The sequence below is a fragment of the Theropithecus gelada genome, chromosome 1 (genome assembly GCF_003255815.1).
Source record: "Theropithecus gelada isolate Dixy chromosome 1, Tgel_1.0, whole genome shotgun sequence".
Taxonomy (NCBI): Eukaryota; Metazoa; Chordata; class Mammalia; order Primates; family Cercopithecidae; genus Theropithecus; species Theropithecus gelada.
In genome coordinates, this window is record NC_037668.1 from 91,456,156 (window position 1) to 91,475,624 (window position 19,469).

Consider the following 19,469-nt stretch of genomic DNA (forward strand, 5'->3'; position numbering starts at 1 on the left):
GCAGAGAAAATTTCTCAAAAACGCTTCCTTGACCTTTCAGGGTGGGCCAAATCCCCTGATTATTGACTCTTGTGGCACCATGTACCTCTTCTTTGTTGTATTTGTTGCAGCTGTGATTTTACAATTACTTATGATTATTTGATTAGTGTCTGTTGGCTCCACTAGACTGTATGTGCCATGAGGACAGAGATCTTATGTGTCTTATCCTGCATTGTATCCCTTGAGCCTCCCGTAGAGCCCAACATAGAACAGGTGCTCAATAAACTCTTGTTGAATGAGTTCATGAACACTGTTCACTTGGCACTTTCTATTTAGACAAACAGATTCCTGCTGTTGGAAAAGAAAGAACTTTAAAAGATATCTGATGTAAATTCCTGTATGATGCTGGAATCACAATGACTGGTCAGTGCTTTCCAGCTTAACCACCCACCTCAATGGAGAATCCACACCTCACCTCTTGGCGTAGTCTGGGACTCTTGAAATGATTCAACACCACTTCTACCCCACGGTCCAGGGTTGGGAACCCCAAGTCTTTGTGGGAGAAATGCACTTTTGCAAAAGAAAAGAAGTTTGCTTGCAAAGAGGTGCAAAGGAGTCTAACTTCAGGACTGGCCCACCGAATAAAACAAACCACTAGTGTCTGAAGAACAATCTTGCAATAGTACTAACATTACCAAGTATACATTAGTCTGTTTGTGCTGGAGGAGCAGCAGCTTTCTCATCTGGATATGGTAACCACAGAAGCTAGGACACTTCTTCAGAGATCAGCATTACAAACACCAGGGATAAATAGGGACAACTAGACAGGATGAGCCTGTTGTTGTTAGTTGATCTCATGGTACAAAGCTGTTTTTCCTTCCAAACCGTGGATGATTATGTACATGTTTATACACAATGGCAGAGGGCAGACTGTCAGTTCCATCCTATCTTAGAATTGTTGGGACATTGAAAGTGAAGTCACTGAATAGTATAGAATACGATGCATTTGAACCCTTCCTCAGGAAAATAGGGGGCTTGGGAAAGATCGATGGGAAACCAGGTTGATGATGAACTTGGTATCACTGGAGATATGTAAGTTATGATCCGGTCAGGTCTAGAGGTTAGCAATATTTTTTTCCCTGCCCTATCTTTAAAGGTTCTAGTGCTAATGCATCATACAGGAGTGATAACTTGAAGAAATGTGGCATTAACGCTTTGCAAATTTCTTTTAATTTTAGTTTCTTATGAAAAGTCCTTCATGTTTGTACATTTTGCATTGATTCATTCCTCAAATATTTATTGAACTTTGACTTTATCCTGGATACTGAGTTAGACTCTGGGTCACATGGTGAACAAGGCCTTCTCATAGAGGGCTCCATGAATGACAAGTGTGCAAAGCAACAGAAGGTGAAGTACAGGGGTACTTCGGTAGCTTTATTCTCAGGGTGCCTAACTTGGTTCTGTGGTGTAGGAGATCAGATTTTCTTTCTGGTTTTTCTGCCCATTCTAACTTGCATAGCTACTGAGTACATTTCCCTGCAGGCAAAGCCCACAGGGGAAGATTGTAGCACCCCATGTCTTGGCATAGCCTAGACAGAATACCCCAGTAGAACTAGCCTTATACACTAAATATAACTGACTCAATTAAACTGTTATCTGCCTGTCTCCCTCACCTATATGTCTGTTCTCATCTGTGAGGGCAGGAGACACACTTATGCATCTTGGTATCTTCTTATGTGCTTGGTACATGCTGGCACTGATTCACATTTGTTGAGTGTAAAGTGAAGTTTGTGTTAGGACACAGTTTCTGCTTATCAGACACTTACTACCTTCTTCCAAAGGCACCTTATGGAAAGGAAACCAAGTTCCAGGGGCAGTAATGAGGCAGGTCAGGCCTCATTGCTAAGTGGAAGGCCTGACAGTTCCTGGGGACAGCCTCCTGGGAGCTGGAGTGGTATGGAAAAGGCTTTCTTTCCAAGTGAAGTCGTTTCTGCAGTGGAAGGCCAAGAGGACAGGACTGTAGACACAGCAGGTCAGCTGAACCTCCCAGTCAGTCAACTGGGTCCCGGCCATTCTTTGGGCAGACTGTCTTAACAACTGACTTTGGGCCAACCCCTGTTGGGGAAGTACAACTCATAGTCTAGGGTGGGGCGTGATCACAGGGAGTGGATAAGCACAGAGGGCATGGGGAGTGCATCCTGGATAAGACTGAAGTTGAAAGTAATTGCAGAACATGTTAGCCAGGCTAGTAGGTGTATCTGGGATGGGCTTTCCAGGCAGTGAGAACTGTATGTTCAGGGGGCTGGAGGAGAGAGAGAAATTGACAGAAAAAGAAAGAGACAGACAGACACTGGTACTTTCAGAGAACTCCATGCAGCTGTTTTTCAGCTGTCATGTCCCCATCCTCAGGCCTGTCACCTGGCAGGGGCTGGACAGCTCCTGAGATGCCCATAGTGGTAACTGTAACCCAATCCCTAAACGGTTAGCTCTTGGCTCCCTCAGGAATGGTTGACATTTTTCTTGGCTGACACCCAGGATGTGCCCTGACTGAGTTGAATTTATGCTTATCACAAGGTGCTGATTAGGCCAAAGTAAAGTGACAGGTGTTTGAAGATGCTGAAAGGGTAGAATTCCTGTCCCTGAGCGGAGCAAGGGTGAAGAGATCCAGTGCAAAACCCACCACTGTCTTTTGTGCCAGCTGGGACTAGCAGTCCTTGCCTGTAGTGTTCTCCCTTTCTCACAGTTAAATGAGCTTGACTTCATTTTCTTTCTAAAAATTAAAACATAATGAAACAAGTAATTTATGTTCATTATGAAAAAATAAGGAAGGAGGGAAAAAACACTGTAATCCCAGTGCCCAGAGGAAAGAGCATATTAGGTTATATTCTTCCATTTTCTTCTCCAATATGTATAATCAAGGAGCATTATTTTTAAAAGCATAATAAAGTCCGTGGAAAATGTAATAATTTTCCATAAAAGCCTTTTATTTTTCCCTTTATTCAAAACAGTATCTAGTAGTTACATCACACCTCACAGTTTATAAAATATTTCTCCTTGCTTTTTCATAGTAATTTCTCACAGTTACGAGAGAGAAGTTAGCGTTATTTCTGTTTTGCAGTTGAAGAAACTGAGGCTTAGAAAATGTACATGATTAGTCCAAATTCAAGTAGCTTACAAGTAACAGAGCCTCAAATTCACGTTTTCTGATTCTTAAGTATCAAGCTTTATCTACTGAGCCACGACTGCAAAAAGAATAGCTTTAGAAATACGTACATGCACCATTGGTATTTTCCACTGGAAACTTGGCGTCATTCATCAGAACCCTGAAGAAAATGAAATTTGCTCCACCTTCCTGAGTATTAATAGAATTACCTGGACCTTTTGATACATCCAAGGTGATTAGTGATGAACCAGAATATCCAAAGAGGCTGAGGATTATACAATTGGAATCGGATATTTGTTTATGTTACCCAGGGCAGGTATTTTGTTTATAATATTAGGTGTATGATTTAGTTATCTCCAAGTAACTTGGCCAGAGTTGGGTAAGACTTTTATATTTTATTTTCATTTCCACACAAAAGAAAAAATCAAATTCCTTACTTAGGTCAGGAAAAGCACAAAGGAACACCGCCTTCTATACTTTCAGTCTAGCCAAAAGAGAAAAAAGAAAAAAAATTAAGGAAAAAAATAATAAAAGAAGGAAGAAAAACAACCCAGTGGAGCACAGACAAATTCCAAGCTGGTATACTGCTGTCATGAATTCCCAGTATATTGGGGAAGCTGCCAGAGTCTTGCTTCTCAGGATGAACTGTTGCCAAAACGTATCATTTGCAAAAGCCGTAAGAGCCAGAGAGCTTTTTGCTCCTTAAAATAGCAGTGAAGGCAAATAAAAGTCTAAAGATAGTAAAATTAGGTAAACATTTTTGAAATATGTTATATAAAGCACCAAAAATATTGCCTACTCTCACTAGTTTTGCCGGCATCCAGGTTTTGAGCACAGTTAACTTCTAAAAGTAGTATCCCATTGAAGAGAAAAGTCTTTTGAAAGAAAAAGTCATATGTTTTAAGAACCAAAAATAGAAAGAGAAAGTGTTGGAATAAATTGATTGGTTGATTCATTCACACAGTCTTTCATAATTAGTTATTTACCATATTCCTTGTGCCACCAGACTTAATTACAAGGATAAATAAGAGGTGCCCCTAAGAAGCACACAGTTAGTGGGGAGAAAGGCCCAAAAACAGATGGTTGAGACTCAAGGAGGCTGATGTCACCCCAGATGTTCTGTGCAGGTTGCTATAGGAGAAGAAAGAGAAGGGAGCTCATGACTGCCTAGGGAAGTTGGGAGCTAGTCTTAAAAAAGAGAGGACATTTGAGCTGGGTCTGAAAAGATGAAGAGAGGAAGGAAAAACACTTAACACGTGCCTCCTGCATACCCAGCATGGTGCTAGATACTCTGACAATTCCAAGAAGAGTAAGACCCAGCCGGAAGTACAGTAGGGCAGGCACATAAAGAATTCAACATAAAATAATGTTAAAGCATGATTATAGAGCAGTTGTATACAGTTCTATTTAGAAATCAGAAAATAAGGCTCCATGTAGACTGCTTTCTTTCAGAGTAAGGAGTTTAAAGGCAAAAGAATGAGAGTTGTGTTCCATATCAAGCTCTTGGAAAAGGGTGTCCATGCATATAAGCACAACCAGAGAAGCCCATTTTAAAATTTTGTTAAAGATTTTAGCAAGGACCTTAGCAGAAGACAAATGTATCAGAGTTTGTTTAACCAAACCTTAATGGTTAAAGAACAGTGTCTTAGAGTTGGAATTGCTGGATCCATGAGTAGGTCCAGTTTTAAGGCTTTGATACTTTTTTGCCAAATTGCTGTCCAGAAGGATTGTGCCAGTGTCCACTGCCACCAGCTCTATGGTGGAATCCTATTTCCCGTTTATCCTCCTGGCACTGGCTGTTCGGATTTTTACACTTGTGGATTTTTATACCTTTTGTCAAGCAAGTAGCAGTTTCTCATTGTGGTTTTAACTTTAATTTTTCTTCTTAAACGTAACACCAGCTTTTTATTATGCTAATTGGTTGGGGGTGTGTGTGTGTGTATGTGTGCTGTTTGGCAAATCGCCTATTTATATCCTTGACCTGTTTTTCTATTGAGATTATTTTTTCTTATTCATACATAAGAATTTTTTCTATATTGAATGTATTAAACATCTGCCTTAAAATACATCGAATGTGGCCGGGCACAGTGGCTCACACCTGTAATCCTAGCACTTTGGGAGGCCGAGGTGGATGGATCACCTGAGGTCAGGAGTTCAAGACCAGCCTGGCCAACATGGCGAAACCCTGTCTCTACTGAAAATACAAAAATTAGCCAAGTGTGGTGGTGGGCACCTATAATCCAAGCTATTCGGGAGACTGAGGCAGGAGAATAGCTTGAGCCGGGGGTGTGGAGGTTGCAGTGAGCCGAGATCATGCCACTTCACTCCAGCCTGGGCGAAAGAGCAAAACTCCATCTCAAAAAATAAAAGTGTATATATATAGATAGATAGATAGATAGATAGATAGATAGATAGATAGATAGATAGTGTTGAACATCTACCTTAAGTGCTATCCACTTTTAAACAACCAGATCTCTTTAATTTTTTAAAGTTTGTCAATGGGCTTTTAATTTTGTCCATAGTAGTTTTACAGTATAGAAATGCTAATTTTTAAGTGGATAAATACATCAATGTTTTCTTTTATGAATACTGAATTTACATTATCACCCCTAAGATTTATATATAAATATATAAAAATACATGTATATTAATATAATATATACTGGTATTTAAAAGCTTTCAAGTTTCACATTCAATTTTTTAGTTCAACTGGAATTATTTTTGTTATGGTGTTTTATAGGGAAAAAAACAATTTTTTTTTTTTTTTTTGAGAGAGAGTCTCGCTCTGTCGCCCAAGCTGGAGTGCAGTGGCGTGATCTCGGCTCAGTGCAAGCTCCGCCTCCCGGGTTCACGCCATTCTCCTGCCTCAGCCTCCCAAGTAGCTGGGACTACAGGCGCCCGCCACCATGCCCGGCTAATTTTGTTTTGTATTTTTTAGTAGAGACGGGGTTTCACAGTGTTAGCCAGGATGGCCTTGATCTCCTGACCTTGTGATCCGCCTGCCTCGGCCTCCCAAAGTGCTGGGATTACAGGCGTGAGCCACTGCACCTGGCCAAGAAAACAATTTTTTAAAGCTATTTATCCAGTTATCTAAACGCCATTTAAAAAGTAATCCACTGTTTTCCCACAGCCTCGAAGTGAGACCTTTGTCATATACTCAAGCCTCATATGTGCTTGGATCTCTTTCCAGATGCGCTCTTTTGTTCTGTTAAGCTACCAGACTATTTGAATTATTGAAATTTTATAATGGTCATGTTCTTTTGCTGTTTGTTCATTTAAGATCTACTGTGTTTTTCCTTCACATTAATACTTTATAACTGATATATCAAATTCTACCTAATTATCTCACTGACATTTTTATTGACATTTGCCTTAAATTTCTAAATCACTTTGGGAAGCATCAATTTCTTTTCAGTATCATGTTGCCTACTTAATATGTGACTCCTCCTGTGTACCCAAGTCCTCAGTCAGGCTGTGTGATTCCGTTAGTGGGGTCTGCACACCTACTGTTGAGTCCTGTATTAGTCTGTTCTCACACTGCTATAAAGAACTACCTGAGACTGGGTAATTTATGAAGAAAAGAGGTTTAATTGACTCACAGTTCTGCAGGCTGTACAGGAACCATGGCTGGGAGGCCTCAGGAAATGTATAATCATGGCAGAACAGTGAAGAGTCAGCTGGCACCTTCTTCACATGGCTGCAGGAGAGAGAGAGTGAAGGGGGAAGTGCTATACACTTTTAAACAATCAGATCTCATGAGAATTCACTTACTATCATGAGAACAGCAAGAGGGAGCTTTGTCCCCCATGATCCAATCACTTCCCACCAAGTCCCTCCCTCAACATGAGATACGGGTGGGAATGCAGAGCCAAACCATATCAATTACCTTCTCAGGTACTGGGAGAAAGCACGTTTCTCACAGCAGCTTGCTCTCCCCTTGCCAGGTTCTGACCACATCCGTGAGAAAGATGGACTGTGGGCTGTCCTTGCCTGGCTCTCCATCCTAGCCACCCGCAAGCAGAGTGTGGAGGACATTCTCAAAGATCATTGGCAAAAGTATGGCCGGAATTTCTTCACCAGGTGAGCCACAGCCCAGCTAGGGTACAAGGTAAAGTGGGGAAGTGGGCAGAGAGAATTCTCATGCATCCACAGCCTCTCCTGTCTTAAGTGATAGTAAAACCTAATTCATCCAGCCTCTCCCAATTGGAGACTTTAAAAATAATTTGGTCAGGGATGAAATGAAGTCAATTTTTATGTCAGCCATAAAGAGTGAGGCTTTAAAAATGTAGCTAACATAATCAAAAGAATAAATGCTTTATAAGCATTTTAAATGTGCCCATTGGGTGGACATGATCATAACATTGGATTTGGATTCAGAGAAATGGATTAGAATTTTATTTCTTCCCCTTACTAGACTGGGGAGCCATTTAGCTTTTCTCTGTACTCAGTTTTGTCATCTGTAGAAATGGGAATAACAGTCCAGCTGTTGAAAGAATTAAATGAATAATGAGTCTGAAAATGTTTTGTAAACTCTGGGGTACTGGAAGCCTAGAAACTTTTTTTCATAAATTATAGAAACAGTTATGCTTAGTCCACATCAACTTTTCTGCCTTGTGAAATAGGTCCCCAGGGGCTATATGCTTGTCAATATTTCTTTAATTTATTCAACAGATATTGACTGTATACCCGATTTCCATCGGGTACATGGAATTCAGCAGTGAACAAAATACTTAGAATACTTAGTAATTATTCTTTATCATGCATACTTCTATTTTTAAAAAGCATTCAAAAATTTGTTGACAGTAGTACTTTTCACTAATTCCAATTTGCCTTTCCCCCAGTTAGTGTAAAACTCTAAGAATTTTTCTGGACCTCAGTATTCCAATTATAGAAAGAAAATATGATAAAAAGGATATTAGATGAATTGTTTATGTATAAGAAATGAATAGGTATAATTTCTCTGGACCTCAGTTGCCTGTTCTACAAAATGGGTGAGTTAGACTAGACAATTTAAAAAATATATCCCAGATTTTATAGTCCATGATCTCTGGATAGCCAAGAAAGAATTCAACTAAGTAAATTAAGCTCCTTAATCAGAATTCTTTTATTAACTTTGGACGAGTCCATTGATCTCTTTCTCTCTCACGTTATTCTTTTGTGGAAGGAATAAGTAATAACTATCTGACACCACACAGTAGCCCTGGGAACCAAGGCAAAAAAACCTCTAAATAACAGACGGAAAAACCTGGTCATTCAGAACAGCAGTCATGAACTCTCTAGAATCTGAAGTATCATAAAAACAGGGCCATGTCTGTTTTTGTGCCCTAAGCACACAACTTATAGTAAAGACTGCATAAATATGTTTTGAATAGATAAATGAATGAGTTAACAGGTGAACAATAGCCAGAGTAGAATAAGGTTAGGAGGGGTTGTTCAGAGAAAGGGTCACACCCTTGAATTAGTCACAAACCTCCATATAAAAACGATTTTAACATATTTTTATTAATTATCAAATTAACTGCTAACCAAGGATTACAAATCAAGTCCTTAGTACCTGCATTTATGATTAGTTAAAACTCCATTATACCTTCCACTTACTGAACAAAAGTGCTAGGCACTTTTGCATGCATTGTCTCACTTTAGCCTCAAAACAGTTATTGATAAGGTAGCTGAGATTCTGAGAGATAGGGCAACTGGCCCTGTAGTCACACAATTAATTGCCAATAGAGGCTGAATTCATAGCTCATCTGTCTGATTGCAAAACCCAGACTCTTTCTATTCCACCCCTCTGTGCCTAGGGTTTAGAAAACATTTCTCTGGAACACCCAGAGGTCAAAAATGTAAAGCACAAACACCTGGTTGTAATTTCTTGTTGTTTATCATGTTAACTGGGGGAAAGAGCTGACTTTAAGATTAAGGGGACTGTTTGGCCTTTGATTCATAGAATCCTGGAGCCAGAATAGGCTGGCCTTAATTCCCCAGCATTTCTCATGTCTCAGAGGTGTCATCTTGCATATATCGTATCTATTTCACGATTACAAATAAACATAGACTCTGCTATCTTGAGCTTCTAAAAAATAACTCTCTCAAGAGGGTATACGCCGCTAGGTCAAGAAAAGCCACCTGTACAAGTCTTTAACATCATAAGAAAGAAGTCAAAAAGAATTCTTGAAGGAAAACTCATCTTCATAGAATTTCATTTGTGATGCACGTTTTTCCTTGGCCCTTTTTCATCCACACTGGGCCTCCTCTGTCAGGGTGAACCTAAAGGACCTTGGACCAAAATCCACTCCCACTGAAAGGAAGGAGGCAGAACTTAAAATAAAACAAAACTAAAAAAAAAAAAAAACATTGAGAGAGCATCAGGATAAACAGCTAATGCATTTGGGGCTTGATACCTAGGTGATAGGTGCAGCAAACCACCATGGCACATGTTTACCTATATAACAAGCCTGCACGTTCTGCACATGTATCTTAATACAATTAAATTTAAAAAATAAAAGAGGCATTTTAGGTATAAAGAGTCAGTGTTTGGCATCTTCATCAGGTCGGTGAAAACTTGGCCCTGCTTTGGGAAACTCTTGTAGAGCTGGAACTCTCCTTAGTAAAAATCTCAGCAGCCTAAGGCGGGTCTCAGGCTGGGAGCAGACCCTGCATTCACCCTAGAGAAGCCCAGGGAGCTTGGAGAAGTGCCTGAGTCACTTGCTCCTTTCAAGGGAGCTCTCCAGAGATAACATTGCTTTTCATTTTACGTCCTCAGGATGTGGTGATTAAACGTTAGATAGCGTCTTTCAAAAGCCTTTGAAACCTCTTAGAGCTTTATTCTGTAGAAATGCCAAGATGGGTGTTTCCTGCTTATTCAGAAGCTCGTAACCCTTCCCTGAAATCCTCCAAACCCTTCCTTTCATCCCTGGCCTGTTCCATCCCCAGTGACTGACAGGTCTGTATTTTTTTTTTTTTGGCCAGCTTCTTCTGAAGTTAGATAGTTTTGGGGGAGGGCCAAACAAATGGTGAAGAAAGTGCTGACTGATAGGCCTTGGTGTGATCTGCAGTCAGCCCGTGGGTCTCAACTTCGTGACTTCTTCCAGGTATGATTACGAGGAGGTGGAAGCTGAGGGTGCAAACAAAATGATGAAGGACTTGGAGGCCCTGATGTTTGATCGCTCCTTTGTGGGGAAGCAGTTCTCAGCAAATGACAAAGTTTACACCGTGGAGAAGGCCGATAACTTTGAATACAGCGACCCAGTGGATGGAAGCATTTCAAGAAATCAGGTAGAAACAGACCTGTGTGTAAGTGGGGGAGAGACCTCAGAGCTTCATCTCTGACATCTCAAGGCAAAAATGAAAAAGTTCCTGTTGGCCATTTTTCTTTTGCTGCCGTGTTTTTCTAGGGTGGCTGTTCTTACCTGGTTTTCTGCTATCCCACGTGACTCTCACATGCACTCGTTGGGACGGTGGTTTATGCCCTGGTTCTATGCACTGTCCGGTGCCCTCATTCTGGGATCCTTAACCTGAACTCCAGAGGGATTTTTGCCAGATATATGCAAGATGATGTGTCCATTGTACATGCAAAAAGGAGCCCCAGAATCTAAGAAAGAGGGAGAACTGTGGGAACTTAGATATCAACTCCTCTCTTTTCTGTCAGCAGGTTATAGCAGAGTGACAGCATGTAAGTGGCATTATCCTTATATGTTTCTCTCATATGTTCTAATTTCTAAAGAAGAGAAAAATAGATGAGGCATTCCCAGACTTAGAAACGTTGCATCGGTGGCCGGGCGCGGTGGCTCACGCCTGTAATCCCTGCACTTTGGGAGGCCGAGGCGGGCGGATCACGAGGTCAGGAGATCGAGACCATCCTGGCTAACACGGTGAAACCCCGTCTCTACTAAAATACAAAAAATTAGCCGGGCGCGGTGGCGGGCGCCTGTAGTCCCAGCTACTCGGGAGGCTGAGGCAGGAGAATGGCGCGAACCCGGGAGGCGGAGCTTGCAGTGAGCCGAGATGGTGCCACTGCACTCCAGCCTGGGCGACAGAGTGAAGACTCCGCCTCAAAAAAAAAAAAAAAAAAAAAAAAAAAAAAAAAAGAAACGTTGCATCGTCATTCGCAGCACATGACTGGCACCCCACCTGACACAGCAGTACCTGGCAAGATGCCACAGTTTAGGACCCGGAGCATCTCTAGATGTGGACAGGATTGTTAGTGCTTCTCTTACTGCATACCGGGTACCCTAGGCTGCAGGCTGGGTCAGGTTTTCTCCCAGTTTCTCACGCCCAGGGTTCTCTCACCTCTGCTTCTGTTGGCTGTTTTTGTCACAGAGTAGACTCATCTCTCGTAATTCATAATAGAATAAAGAGGGGGATGAAAATTCTATTACAACTTCCCAGTTTACTTTTTTCCAGTAGACCCAGATTTTTGGCCTGGTCCTTGTCAAGGCATCGCATCGGGTTCAGAAGGGCCGGGCTGTGGGATTTACTGGAAGCTTCCCTCTGGGGAGTAGGCAGTGAATGGATGGATGGGCCACAGTGACCCTCAGTGCCTGGAGTCTCCCCTCCTCAACTTTTAGCACAAGTGGTTTCTCATCCTTGTGCTTGTTTGCCATCTTTGAGAACTTTGGGTCCAGTTTGGATGATTGTAAATTATGCCTGAGGTAATTAGAAGAGAGATCTGTGGTTGAGGAAGAAAGGGATGTAGAAAAGGAGAGAGTGGAGCTGAGGGATGGCAGAGTGGGACAGAAGTTTGTGTAATTAAACCTTCAGAGACAGAAGGGAAATCCAGGAAAAGAAAATGCCAGCCCTGCAGTGCCTCTGGCATCTGCCTGGAGGGAGGAGAAGTGCAAAGGCTTGTATGGGAGGCAGTGGCCTAAGCTCGAGGGCTGCTCTCTGTGCTGTAAAGAAAGCAGCTGCCATACTTTCTGTCGGCAGAAAACCCAAGCATTTAGATGTGAGACCAGATAGAAGGGAAAAATATGATCCAACATATGTAGATAGAACCTCTGCAATTTAGTGAAAAGAATTTTAGAGTCTTCAAGTTGAAGCTGTGGGGAAAGGAGACCAACCTTGGTGTGTTTCTACAAAGCGAGAAACGGTTAGTGAAAATGGACCGTATCCTTCCCGTGGTGACTAACTGCAGCATGCCCTCTGTGTATTTCTTCTGCTGTCTTCACTAATCAGAGCTAATGAATAGCACCATTAAACACCAGATGGGGATTGGTGACGAACAGCAGGTGAGGAACAGTGTCTTTCTGGTCAGTCTTTGGCGTTATGCAAGGTTCTCCTTTTTACGGAGGATGGGTAGACTCATAAAGACTGAAGAGTCCTCAGGCAACTGTCTGGCCCAGCCTTCTTCCCTCAGGCTGGGAAATATCTGCCCCAGAGATCCCACACTTTTTTCCCCAAGTGAGAAGATAATTGATGTCCAGAGATACCGCTGGGGAGAAAAAAGGAGGGCAGCAGAGAGAAGGATGGGCTTGGCACTGCACACGGACCTCGCTTTGAGTCATCAGGGATCAGCAGGAGATTGGCCACTGGTCCCTGCTTGTTAGGTTGGGAATAGCCAGTCTCTGCCATTTGGGACCTCTGGCTTCCTGTTCTCTTTTGAGGACCTTTGCTGGTGGTTTGTAAGAGTCCTTCCCTTCATCTGCCAGAGACCTCTTCTGCTCTGGTTTCAGCTCCTTTGGTCCGTGTTTCCCTCTTGATCTGGGGGTTGAATTTCTGCATCTAGCAGCTTTTTGTGCTTCATTATTAAGCTTCAAACTGGAATGGTTAGTCCATAAATCACAGGGAAGTGGGGAGAGGAGGGAAGCCCTCACCTCACCCAGCATCACTGAGGTCAGGTCTCCCCTGACCCTGGAAATGCTTCTCCCCCCATAGCTAAGCCCCCATCAGCTGGATGCAGAGAGAGTGATGGAAGGCAGGCTTACGAGGTGCAGCTAGTGCCATTTATCAAGGATTTAACCCTCCAATTGATCAAGTATGGATGAAATTACATCACCAAATAGACCCCTCATAATTTGCCAGCCTTCAATCTCCCAGCATATGGGGAAAAAAATCTCTGCTTATATTTTCCAGGGCTTGCGGCTCATTTTCACAGATGGTTCTCGAATCATCTTCCGACTGAGCGGCACTGGGAGTGCAGGGGCCACCATTCGGCTGTACATTGATAGCTATGAGAAGGATGTTGCCAAGATTAACCAGGACCCCCAGGTAATGCCCAGACCTGTACCCTGGTTAGTTCATTCTGTTCAAGGGAATGATGGTTTGAGCCTGTGTTTCAATGCCTACTTCTCAAATGACTCAACAAGGTACCAGTTGTGCTCACTTTCCTCTATGTTTCTTTCTCCATATCCGCAACATTATAGATAATAATTATAATAATAAAAATAGGGAGGCTGAGGTAGGAGGATCACCTGAGCACAGGAGGTCAAGCCTGCAGTCAGCTGAGATCACACCACTGCACTCCAGCCTGAGCAAGACCGAGACTTTGCATCAAAAAAAAAATAAATAAATAATAAAAATAAACAATTTTCTGAGCATTTATGGTTTGCCAAGCTCTGTTGTAAGCCCATTATGAAAATATACTCATTTAATTCTCAAATAACTTAGACTATTTTTCTCCCTGCTACAGATAAGGAAACTGAGGCACAGAAAAGTTAAGCAACAGTTCATAGGTTTACATGCCTAGAAGGATAACTAGTCTCTCTCTTTTTTTTTTTTTTGAGACAGAGTCTCACTCTGTTTCCCAGGCTGGAGTGCAGTGGCACAATCTCAGCTCACTGCACCTTCCACCTTCTGGGCTCAAGCAATCCTCCCACCTCAGCCACCTGAGTAGCTAGGATTACAGGCACATGCCACCATGCTCTGCCCATTTTTTTTTTTTTTTTTTTTTTGTTGGGTGGAGGTCTTAGTACATTGCCTAGGCTGGTCTTGAATTCCTAGCCTCAAGTAATCCTCCTACCTCAGCCTCCCAAAGTGCTGGGATTATATGTGTGAGCCACTGCACCCAACCCAGGATAACTGATCTTTAAGTCAGCCCTCGTCTGGTGTTCTGGTCTGTCACCAGCCTTTTGTTGCTTTGTTTGGTCTGGTCACCTGCTTAGGCAGAACACACACTGGTTCTTAGATTTGGTGGGGACAGGGAGAGGCATAGTTTCATGTGTCTTCACAGAACGGTCTGCAGACCTGCAGCCTGGTGAGCTGGGTTCCTCAACCATTCCCCCAAAAGTCTTCAGAAGTATATCAGAGTAAGGAGGGACTCTGGGAGCAAAGGGTGGGACAGTGAACTTGAAGGACAACCCCCAAAAATGGAGGAGCCAAGGGGAAGCAGTGAAGTACAGGAGTTTAAGTGTTTTTCACAATCCTCATCTCAACCAGAGCTCCATAGCTAGAAAAAAGTTGGGGAACTGTTGTGGTACGTTAGCCCCTTCTCAGTGATTCACAGCATACAATGCACCATAAAGGCTCCAAGAATTCGGACATGGTGGCCTACACCTGTGGTCCCAGCTACTCAGGAAACTGAGGCAGGAGGATCACTTGAGCGTAGGAGTTCTGGGCTATAGTGTGCTATGCCTGTAGGGCGTCCACACTAAGTTTGGCATCAATATGGTGGCCTCCCGGGAGAGAGGAACCACCAGGTTGCATAAGGAGGGGCTAACAGGCCGAAGTTGGAAACAGAGCAGGTCAAAACTCCCATGCTGATGAGTAGTGGGATCGCACCTATGAATAGCCACTGCACTTCAGCCTGGTGATATAGCAAGACCCCACCTCTAAAAAAAGAAAAGGAAAGAAAAAAAGAGGGTGCCAAGAAGACTTGCAGTAAAGGTAACTGTTTAAATAGCATTTACTGAAGGACATTTCTCCAAAGAAAATATACAAATGGCCAACGGGTGGTCCACATCACTAATCATCAGGAAAATGAAAATCAAAACCACAGTGAGCTGTCACCTCACACCTGTTAGCATGGCCATTCTCAAGAAGAGAAAAGATAACAAGCGTTGGCAAGGATGTGGAGAAAAGGGAACCCTCAGACACTATTGGCGGGAATGTAAGTTGGTAGAGCTATTTTGGAATAACCAAAAGTATGGAGGTTCCTCAAAAAGTTAAAAATTTTTTGGTACTACTAATATATGATCCAGTATCCCTCTTCTGGATATATATTCAAAGGAACTGAAATAAATATGTCAAAGAGATATCTGTTCTCTCTTGTTCATTCAGTATTATTCACAATAGTCAAGATATAGAACCAACCTAAGTGCACATCTACAGATGGATGAAGAAATTGTGAGAGAGATATATGTGTGTGTGTGTGTGTGTGTGTGTATACCACAGTGGAAAACTATTCTGCCTTAAAACAACAAAAACAAAAATCTTGCCATCTTGCCATTTGCAACAACATGGATGAACCTGGAGGACATTACGCTAAGTGAAATAAGCCAGACACAGGAAGGCAAATACTGCATGATTTCACTAGTATGTGGGATCTAAAAAAAGTGAAACTCATAGAAACAGAGTAGAAAGGGGCTTACTAGGGGCTAGTAGATGGGAAAAATGGAGAGATGTTGGTCCAAAGGGTACAAAATTTCAGTTTTGTAGTACGAAGCAGTTCTAGAGATGGAATGTACAACATGATGGCTATAATGAATAACACTTGAAAGGTACTAGGAGAGTAGATCTTAATTGTTCTCACTAGCACCACCACAACAAAAAAGGTAAGTAGGTGACAAGATTGATATGTTAGTTGACTTGACTCTAGTAATCAGTTCACTATGTGTTTGTATATCAAGACATCATATTATATACCTTAAACATAAACAATTTTTATTAAAAAATTAAAAGTAAAATAAAATAAATAGCATTTGCCATGCTCATTTTTCCACAAAGCCTTTTTTCTTCTAACACCTAATTAAAATCCTGTGAAACTCATTTGGAAACCCCTGGCAAAGTGGTTTTGGGCAAAGGTTTTGGGGTTAGAGAGCTCTTGTTTTAAATTCTATTCCTGCCACTTAATAACTGTGTGTCCCTGGGTAAGTCATTACAATGTTTTGAGTCTTGGTTTTCTTGTCTGTCAAATGGCAGAGTAATACCTACTTCATCCAGTTGTTACTGGGATTTAAGGAGATAATAAATGCAAAATGTTTAAACACTGTGGCTGGCATATACCGTTAACTTTTCAGAATAAGCAGCTCTCATAGTTATTTTAGTCTAATTTTAAGCATAACATAAAATTTGCTATTATAGCCACTTTTAAGTATACAGTTTAGTAATGTTGTACATATTCATATTGTTGTCCAACGTATCTCTAAAACTTTTTTTCCCCAAAACTAAAACTCTATACCCATTGAACAGCGCCTCCCCACTTCTCCCTTTTCTCAATCCCTGGTACCACCTTTCTCCTTCCTGTGTCTGAATTTGACCACTGTAGGTACCTCACATGAGTAGTATAGTTGCTTTTATTACATAAAGCGGGAGATGAGAGAATGCTTCACTTTTACATTTTTTCCAGTGGGCAGGCCCCAGTTTCAGTCATTACCAGTACCCTGTTGTGTTGTAGGCATCCCTAAAACTTCAACCAAAGGCAATGGGGTCTGCATTATAGAGACTTAATAGCACAAGAGAAAAGGAAAAAGGAAATTGTGTTTACTTGTCTTTTGATCATCAAGATAAATGCTTGGCACATGGTAGATTCAAAGAATGAAAGAAATTTGTTTCCTCTGAACCACAGTCCTCGGGAGGTGGGATGGCAGTGAATGGTATGAGGATCCCACAATGCCCAGGTGTATCACCATCTAGCCGGGGAGCTGCCTTCCCTTATTCTGCAGTTGCTAGGCCATCAACACTTTGTGGGGACTGCCCAAGCCCTAAGGGGAATGGCACGTGGCAGTTTCAGCAGGTGGAGCTGATTCTCCTCACCCAGGTATAATGAATTGGTGGAGATTTAGACAAGAAAAAGTAGCAGTCAGCAGTAGAAAATGTACTACTCCTAGCTCTGCTATTGAGTCATTTAGTCAAATTACTTCATCTCTTTGGGTATCAATTTTCTCATCTGTAAAATGGGCAGTTCAACTAGATTATTAGTTTTTTTTTTTTTAAATATTGAAAGCATTTATTTACTTAAGCAACACAATTCTTTTTTTTTTTTTTTTTCCTTTAAGCAAGAAGTAGATGTGGGGAGGGGTTGTTGCATTTTTAAAGATTCCCGTATTAGGCTGGGCACAGTAGCTCACGCCTGTAATCCCAGCATTTTGGGAGGCAGCAGATCACCTGAGGTCGCGAGTTCAAGACCAGCCTGACCAACATGGAGAAACCCCGTCTCTACTAAAAATACAAAATTAGCCAGGCATGGTGGCTCATGCCTGTAATCCCAGTTACTAGAGAGGCTAAGGCAGGAGAATCTCTTGAACCTGGAAGGCGGAGATCGCGGTGAGCCAAGATTGCGCCATTGCACTCCAGCCTGAACAAGAGCGAAACTCTGTCTCAAAAAAAAAAAAAAAAAAAAAAAAGATTCCTGTGTTAGTCTGTTTTCACACTGCTGATAAAGACATACCCGAGACTGGGCAATTTACAAAAGAAAGAGGTTTAATTGGACTTACAGTTCACATGGCTGGGGAAGCCTCACAATCATGGTAGAAGGCAAGAAGGAGCAAGTCATGTCTTGCATGAATGGCAGCAGGCAAAAGAGAGAAATTGTGCAGGGAAACTCCTGTTTTTAAAACCATTAGATTTCATGAGACCCTTTCACTATCATGAGAACAGCACAGAGAATACCCATCGCCATGATTTAGTCATCTCCCACTGGGTCTCTCCCACAACACTTGGGAATTATGGGAGCCACAAGATGAGATTTGAGTGGGGACACAGAGCCAAACCATAGCAATCCCATTGGGTACAGTGTGGGAAAGAAAGTGGAAGATATACAAGTGGATGTGGAGGCACTCAGTGCTCCAGGTAAGAGAGAGGATATTGACTTGGCAAGAGTTACAGCTGGAGAGTGGAGAGAAAAGGGGGCCGTGGAGAGAGATTTAGTGGAGAAAAGTCACTTAGGCCTGCTCATGGACTGGGCATGGGGAAAATGCAGAGGAAGATGTCAGGAGCAACTCCTACTTGTTCACTTTACATGAAAGACAGTAGTGTTGATCCACTGAAATAGAAACTGCTGGAACTAGGTATTGGGGGATATAACATGTGTTTGTTTTTGGACTTCTGGAGTTTGAGGAGCCTTGGAGACCTGGAAGTGGGCAGTCAGACATGCTTTTGGAGCTAAGCATCTGTGTTTAGAGGAAGTGATGGAAAAGCTTCTCTCTATGTCTTCCTCAGGTCATGTTGGCCCCCCTTATTTCCATTGCTCTCAAAGTGTCCCAGCTGCAGGAGAGGACGGGACGCAGTGCACCCACCGTCATCACCTAAGAAGACAGGCCAGATGTTGTACGTCCCTCCACCCCCTGACCCATCCAAGTCATCTGATTGAAGAGCATGACAGAAACAAAATGTATTCACCAAGCTTTTTAGGATTTGACTTTTCCACTAACCAGTTGACGAGCAGTGCATTTGCAAGGCACTGCCAAAGAAGATGCCCTTGGGAGCTATGAGGGAAAGAGGACCTGCTGGCGTAGATCAATCTCAATTCCTTTTCATGCCCTTCTGCATTGCTGCTGTGTGGGTATTTGTCTCCTTAGCATCAGGTACAGTTTACACTACAATGTAAGGTGCAGATGGAGCATCAGCAGCGAGCAAGGCCATTCTTCATCCTTAGGATGTGGCAATGAAATGACGGTGCAAATTCCTTTCTCTTTCGTGAATCTTTCCCCCCATTTCCTGTTTACATGTAACCCAACAAAATGCAATTTCTGGTGCCTTTTGTCCAATCAGTTCTTTCCTCTGAGTGAGACGTACTTGGCTACAGATTTCTGCCTTGTTTTGCGACATTGTCCCATTCGCACAGATATTTTGGGATAATAAAGGAAAATAAGCTACAATTGCTTGTCGTCTTTTTTTCTTAACTGCAAAGTACTTTTTTGATTTTAGGAAGAAAAACGATTTTTTTTTTTTAGAAGGAGGGGAGTATTGTATTTTGTTTTCATGTCCTAGCCAGAAAATGAAACGGTCTCTGGGCTAGGTTGCAAATCGTTAGACTCAAGAATTGTAATTTTTTTTATTGTCCTGAATATTCTAAAAAGTAACATAAATTTTAAGAGAATTGTAATTTAAAATCTTAGCAGGGTCACCTGAGCTCTGGATTCTTCCAAGGTAGACAAATCAAGCTTGACGTGGTTAACGTGGAACAAGGGAAAGGAAGAGTGATTTTCCTCTTCCTAGTGCTTCAATAGCAAAGCAC

At 42.1% G+C, this 19,469-nt stretch overlaps 1 protein-coding gene across 5 annotated transcripts in view; it reads left to right on the forward strand.

Annotated features, from left to right (window-relative positions):
* PGM1 (phosphoglucomutase 1) overlaps nucleotides 1–19,110 on the forward strand; it is a 66,866-nt gene extending 47,756 nt beyond the window's left edge. For all 5 annotated transcript variants that reach the window (XM_025380352.1, XM_025380361.1, XM_025380368.1 and 2 more), the window contains exons 8-11: nucleotides 7,087–7,222; nucleotides 10,231–10,414; nucleotides 13,211–13,345; nucleotides 18,452–19,110. In XM_025380352.1, coding sequence (XP_025236137.1) covers nucleotides 7,087–7,222; nucleotides 10,231–10,414; nucleotides 13,211–13,345; nucleotides 18,452–18,541 — 545 coding nt within the window. In that variant the 3' untranslated portion in view covers nucleotides 18,542–19,110. The remainder of the gene's footprint in view (nucleotides 1–7,086; nucleotides 7,223–10,230; nucleotides 10,415–13,210; nucleotides 13,346–18,451) is intronic.
* Nucleotides 19,111–19,469: the final 359 nt, after the last annotated feature.